Genomic DNA, 6,998 nt, shown 5'->3' on the forward strand with positions numbered 1-6,998 from the left:
CGCCTTGACCCCCCGTTGCGCTTTATACCCGCGTAGGACTTTAACTACACGCACGATGCATTCGTAAGTCTCGCACAACAAAAACGCATCGGCCCTGAAAGTGCGTCAAACTCGATGCACCACGGGGCACGCATGCCACACGTGGAAAAACTCACGTCCCGGGTTTACGTCGATAAGAATGCTAGAACGAGGAGGGCTGTCGAGCAAAAAATCCTTCTGTACTTTTTTTCACTTTTCCGACGTGCCTTTCCAATTAAATAAGATTAATAGATTATTGTTCTGCAACTCTTTAAAAAATTCCGAGAATTAAAATTTACAGTTAAATAACTATCTTTTAATTGAACCATATTAATTCTAGTTAACAAAAACTGAATTCTAGCTAATGATATTATCCAAAATTAATAGTTAATGTAGATCATAAATATGTCCAATTTGAAATTAGAACGATGCAAGTGTTCGGTAATTGTTATTTTGCAAGACAAGATGTAATAACCGAGGCGCAAGATAATATACCGCAAGCGCGCAATCATTCCTCTTATTACCTCCCGCGCGTATTTCGCGGCAAAACTGTGACGCTATGACGCGAGTGATTATCTAACGTCACGTCTAAGGAAAATCTCCAGGTGGGTAACCCACTAAACTACAAGGGAGACGGGCATGCAATGAGGACAATGGACTACACGAGAGTCTGTACTCTGCGGTGTGACTTGTGACTCGTGCGCGTGCAGGCAATTGCATTGTGGAGAAAGCTAGTCTCACCTACAGGACTATCCTCCTCCACCACCCTCGCCTCTCTCTCTCTCCCCGCCGGTTTCTCTGTCGTTCACCTGGACCATCTTATTTCCATCTTGCGCTTACCAACAACGTTGCTGCAATCGGCTCGCAAATGTCGCGTCGCGAGATGAGATGGAATTACAAGAGAAGAGAATATTAAGACCGAGTCTCTCTAAGGAGACGTAGACTGCCGGATAGAGATAGAGAGAGAGAGAGAGAGGAAGAAGGAAAGAGATATGCGAGCAAATTTGATTGCGACATTTTCTATTCAAGTCATTGGCAAATTCGCCGATAAACAGTGGCTTAGAATCCGAGTTAAGGAGAATAATTCCATGAATTTACAACTATCTATTCGTCTACTAAAAACTTGTAATTTCTATTAATAAATAATTATAAATAAAAAAAGTTCTAAATAGTTAGAAATTAATCGCAGATTATATATATATTTCTAAAATTCCTACGTCTTCATAAAAAGGATTTTTTTGAAAGGTATTGTTTCGCTTCGGTTCCTTGGAATTTTAAAAATCGAGATGTCCCCTGTTTAAAATTCATCATTAAACCCGGTCGCTCGATTACTAAAAAAAAATGAGCGTTTCCGAGCTGTGTTTTTCGGGCGGTTGACGAGCGATGCGCGTTATTGTTCTCGCGCAAACAAACCGAGACGGTAAACATCCGGGCCAAGGACGCGGCTTTCGGCGAAAACACCTGATCAGTTGTCAGCTACTGATCACCCCGTGCCCGTCAGCTGATCGGACTAATTTCCTGTTTTCGTCAAAGAAAAATGCGGTGACGTTTCGACTACTCGGGTATATAACCCGAAGTTTTCGCCCTGCCGGCTCTTTGGTTTTCGCTGTCGTCCGGAGGCACATCACGCATCGCGGTCAAAACATCCCCCACAAGATAGATCTTTTTATAGTTATCTACGATACGGACAAAGAAGGAAAGTTTCCGACTCTGGATAAATATTCGTGATTATTATTGCATGGCGAGGCTCGAAGGTAATAATACAAGAATATTAACATTATTAATTTTTGATATATACTTGTCGACTGCCGACATAAATATTTGAACAATAATTATTATACTTTTATATAAAAGTTTATGTTGCTTGAAATCTCCAAAAATATTATACATCTTCGTGTTTAAAACGAAATTAATATATATCGAAAGTTAGAAAGACAAAAAGTGAGGATTTTAAGTGAAAAAAGTGCAATTCGAACAGACCTTGGCAAACCTTTGATTGCCGCGCTTGCATCATGATATAAATATATTTGTATCATGAGCGCACTTCGCTCGATCTGTCAAAAGATATTCGAGAATACTCGTCAAAATTCATAAAAAAAGTTAACTTATATTTTTAATCGTTACGTTTATATGTCTGTTCACTTGCAAACGTAATTATACCCGTGCTTATTCGCGCGCGCATGAATGAGTTTCTTCCTTATCTACTCTCCTTGCTCGATTATATTCAATTATTTCCGAAAAGGAAACACCGAGAATCGGCTGCCTTCGATTCTCCGGAGTATCGGAAGAATCGTACCTCGAACTCGCACGACGAAACGCACGGCACGTCATTTTTCGACATGCGAGTTAAATTCGTCGACCGAGCCTCGCTCGATCCGCTGCTCCGTTTCCTTGCTATTTAGTCGTCTATTCTCGCGTTCGAAACTTTTGACTAAAAAGTTCGAAACGAATTGTGTCATCGATCGATGGAAATGGGACGAGGGGGGAAAAATCGAGAGAGGAGAGAAAACGTAACGACGCATCGAAATAAACGGCGAAATATCGATCCTCTTTCGAGACAATCAAATTCCCACTATCCGCGCGATTATTTCATCATCGTCAGAAATGCTCGGATCGCTGCTCTTGTTAGCCAATCGAAACTCGCGACGCGAATCACGCAGACATCACGTCTTGTCGTTCAGTAAGCACCGTCCTTTAAATTGATAACAACATAAAAGTGTGAAAAGGTTATATTGTGTTTACGTTGCGCATGTTACAGATTTAAAATCACGCCTGGCGAAACGCAAAACGGTCTCTCGATTGTCGATGGTGATTAAGAATTGCAAGGTGTCTTACGAAGGGCCGACAGTTTAATACTTTAATACGATTTTATATTTCCCGAGAGAGATGGAGGAGATCGGCGAGATAGAGGCAAAAATTAAGACTTGGATGGAACTAATAGAGTCGGAGAAACTGCAAGATGTGTCGAAGGATATACTCTTGGTATGTTCTTTTTCTCTCATTTGAAATATTAAATAATATCTTTATTTGTGAACACGTTCTCACTGTCAATATCTTTCAGATGAGTAGCCATATGCGACCCGACAGTATACTTCAATTGTTAGTACATTTGTGCCGCACGGCAGAAAAATGTGATAAACGGAACTACGAGACTGGAAAGAGCATTGCAAAATTAACTAAAATACTTTGCACAGTCGTGCTATCTAAGAAGCTAGCTGATGAAACATTTGTCATAGCTATATTTAAAATTACACAATGTTTAATTTCTTTTAATCTATACGAGGATGCGGTAGATATCTGTTTTTTCTTGGATTCTGACTATATACGATGCAATATCAGGGAGGATTTTCTGGAAAAAGTGTATTACTTGTGGAACACGTTAACTTTCAACACGTATGGAACATTTCAAATTGAAACAAATGCAGAAAATTACAGTAAATTTAAAAGTGTTCTGAATAAAGAAATGGAAGTAATTCAGATAAGATATAAAAATTATACGACTTATTTGCTTGATAAAATAAACAAAAATTTATGTAGTTTAACTGATTTCAAGTATAAAAAGTATTATAACAATTTTGGTCAATATATATTAGAATGCTTGTCAAAACTGGAGTTGTATTTGGACGAAAATGAGAAATACGAAATATATCATTATATTATTAATATCATATGCCATATAATAAATGGTATTAATATGTGGGATGCTTCTAATGATGACATGAAGACAAGCAAATATGCAGATATGGGATGCACAGTAGAAACATTAAACCAATTTTTTACTTATTTTGAGACCGTTCTGGCAGAAGACGAGGAATGCTACCAGTGCTTTCAACAATTCCAAAACTTCTGTAAGACTCTTTTAGTGCCAATGAAAAATCTCACCAGCGATAATACCAAAAGTGTTCAAAATATCATTTATTGTAACTTAAATAATGCGCAAAAATACGGATACACTCAATGTCTTAAATTTAATGCACTCGGCAATCTACAGGTGAGCCAGCTCCTAATTAAATACTGGAACAATTGTGCGATGACTGATAAACATATGCTCCAACATTTGCTCGATACTGGCATCTTGCTAGAATTAATGAAATTATTTATTACTATAAATATAAATAAGTTTTATAGAGGGTGCGAAATGAACTGCTGCAGTACTATGAATAATTTAGACGATTTTCTAAAAACAAACATAGATATCTGTTATTTCATAGTACATTTTCCTGCTAAAACTTTGCCGGTCGAAGTGTGTATTAGGGCTAAGAATATTTTAAAGAAAAGCATCCAATCTATTATTATCGAAATAGAGAAAAACGAAAGGATAACCCATTGGATACGTCTATGGTGTATTTGCTGTCAATTAATTTATAAACTAGGCATATTGTCTGAGCATGTTTATGAGGAAAGCAAATGTCTATTCTCCTTTTTATGTACCTGCATCTTTCAACTCGAGGGATTCAAATCTATATATCTCAATCATTCTAAGAATCTTGAGAAGATTACTTCTCTTGCATTGCACGGACTAACTGTTGTACATTATAATAATAAAAGGTACAGAAAAGCCATGACTGCGTGTGCATTGAATGTTTTGTTGACTTGTAAACAGTTAGACACAAAAGCTTTTCATACATGGATATATATTAAGAAAAATGCCCCCAAAGATTTTGCAAACTTAACTATGCTGGAGTGCTTGAGAAGTAAAGACAAGATAAAGTGCGAACTAGGATTTTCATTCGATACTTCCAAATACGATCTTTCTGAATTGTGTTCACATGAAGAAGTGGCACCAATTATCGATGGTGACGATGGTTATGAAATAGTTCTTGATTTTGAGAGAGAGAATCTGTGTACATATTTTAAAATAATTTAGAAATAATATATTCTTCTCATGAATAATTAATACCTTTTTAGAAAAATTATTTCAATAGAGAATTGAATATTAATTATATTAGCAAACGCGTTATTATATTTTTTGTACTACATTATTTTTGATATATCTTTTTACACACACAAACTTTCTTTTTTTATAATCAGAAAATACAAAATGTTATAATTGCAATAGTCTCTATACTTATTTACATTATATCCTATATCACACATATCCGAGTATAACAAAATCGCGTATTCTCCAACTTCGGTCCCGGGCTGCATGAAATTTATAATCTAAACATGATACCGTCGCGATCTTCGTGTTTAGGTCGAATATAGCGTATAAAATTATAAATATGTCGCGGATCAAATTAAAGGGCTTAGACGCAATAAAAGAAATAAGAAAGAAGAGAATTTAACATAAGGAATTAGAAAAAAATCAGAGTAGGACGAAAAATCGCATTTAAAAATCTTGACACAAAAATTTATATTGTATTTAATGGAACTACAAAACTTTTTCTTTCGGGAGTCTTTTTATATCAATTTCTCACAATTAATATGAGTATATTCTTAAATTACAATGTAAACGTGTTATCTATGTCTGTTGTCATTCAATTTATTACATTACAGAAAATCGAAGAAGTTTGAAAACTTTAGTCAGGAGGACATTGTGAATGTGAAATTTATAGTAGATAAGAATTCTTATATTTCTCATATTGTTTAATTTCCTAACTAAATGTATCATCTTTAAGTCCTTGCATTTTGAAAAAGAATAGAAATTTTTTTTCTCTAAACTGGAGTTCTAAACTGGAACTTTAAATTATATTAGGAAAAATTATTATTTTGTTATATTATTTGTTTGCAAAGAAATATCCTTCTTTCAAAATTGACATAGATGATAATGTAGAACATTGCATCTTCGTTACTGTTACATTTGTATCGAGCACTCTTTGTGGTACATCTTTTTCCGCAGTACAACATAATACGACAACTTGTGACTTGAAACACAAATTAGAGTTAAAGCCTTTTTGGAGAGCGTTCTGCCTATTGGCAAGGATATTAATAAGGAAACTATGAGAGAAGTTATTATGAAGATAGAGAATATGTCAACAATTATGGATTGTCGCAGAATTGAGGACTTATGCGGATTTATGAGATATATTGAGGTGACATAAAAAGGTAAAATAAAGAAGTTGCAGAGGAAGATTGACGAAAAATTTGCGCAAATAAAGGAAGGTTCCAGAGGAATGGATTAAGCCACAGATATTTCACACAAAAGAGAATAATTGATAAAAGAATTATTACACAAAGAGGATTACGATAGATTCGATTTAAAGTTTATTATTATTTATTAACTTTGCTTATTCATAAGCTCTATATGTTCTTGTTTCATTTTTCCCTCTCGTATCAGTCCAAGCAAGTCGCGCGAGTACCGCGGATTATGTTTCATGTAAATAATATTGCGCGAGATCAGTCACTCCCGGACGTGGGGAATTGCGGATCGAGTACACCAGTCAATTCAATGCAAACATCTGCATTAGTTGACCGACATCTCGCGAGCACGATACTGAATACATTGAGGATGAAGATTGAGATACAAACAACCGTGATTCTTTTTACACAGAAAATTAAATTAATATAGCATTTATTTCTTTTCGTTTATTTGTATTAAAACGCATTCTAGCGTTCTAAAAATTAAAAGAAATACATACAATCGTATAAGCGTCTCGTATACATAAATACATTCCAATCGTATAAGCGTCTCGTAAGTATTATTATATTGTGCTAGAATTTTTCATATATTTTTTTTTCAAAATAGTTATTTCATACCGATAAAATTGACACAGTAGAAAAGCGCACATTTAAATGTACCGTAAAATGATAATCGTTTATGACAAAGTATCATGACCAAAGGAATCGCTATGCAATGCATGCGGATATCGCAAACAACCTATGTGTGTCGCCGCGTGCTCATAAGTATGAGGCTGTCATGAGGGCCGCGTTATATTCGTCGATAAAGCACCCCGATAAAACCCGCGATAAAACGCCGCGTCGTTATTCGCCCACTCTTACTTCGCACTTGCGCGACCAATTAGCTATCAGCTGACGGCAGC

General features: G+C 35.7%; 1 protein-coding gene across 1 annotated transcript; it reads left to right on the forward strand.

Moving 5' to 3' along the window:
* The first annotated feature begins 1,614 nt into the window (after positions 1 to 1,614).
* On the forward strand, positions 1,615 to 4,907 carry LOC105449292. The gene is made up of 3 exons (XM_011688424.1): positions 1,615 to 1,772; positions 2,777 to 3,000; positions 3,080 to 4,907. The coding sequence occupies exons 2-3, from the start codon at positions 2,905 to 2,907 to the stop codon at positions 4,883 to 4,885; spliced, it is 1,902 nt and encodes a 633-aa protein (XP_011686726.1). The 5' UTR covers positions 1,615 to 1,772; positions 2,777 to 2,904; the 3' UTR covers positions 4,886 to 4,907.
* Positions 4,908 to 6,998: the final 2,091 nt, after the last annotated feature.

This window comes from Wasmannia auropunctata, unplaced genomic scaffold (assembly GCF_000956235.1).
Source record: "Wasmannia auropunctata unplaced genomic scaffold, wasmannia.A_1.0 LD336076.1, whole genome shotgun sequence".
In the NCBI taxonomy this organism is placed as follows: Eukaryota; Metazoa; Arthropoda; class Insecta; order Hymenoptera; family Formicidae; genus Wasmannia; species Wasmannia auropunctata.

What these genes read in the sequence shown, in the direction of transcription:
- LOC105449292 (XM_011688424.1), top strand. Translation starts at nt 2,905, where the DNA reads ATGGAGGAGATCGGCGAGATAGAGGCAAAAATTAAGACTTGGATGGAA. An exon ending in TGTCGAAGGATATACTCTTG is followed by an intron (nt 3,001 to 3,079) that starts GTATGTTCTTTT and finishes AATATCTTTCAG; the next exon opens with ATGAGTAGCCATATGCGACC.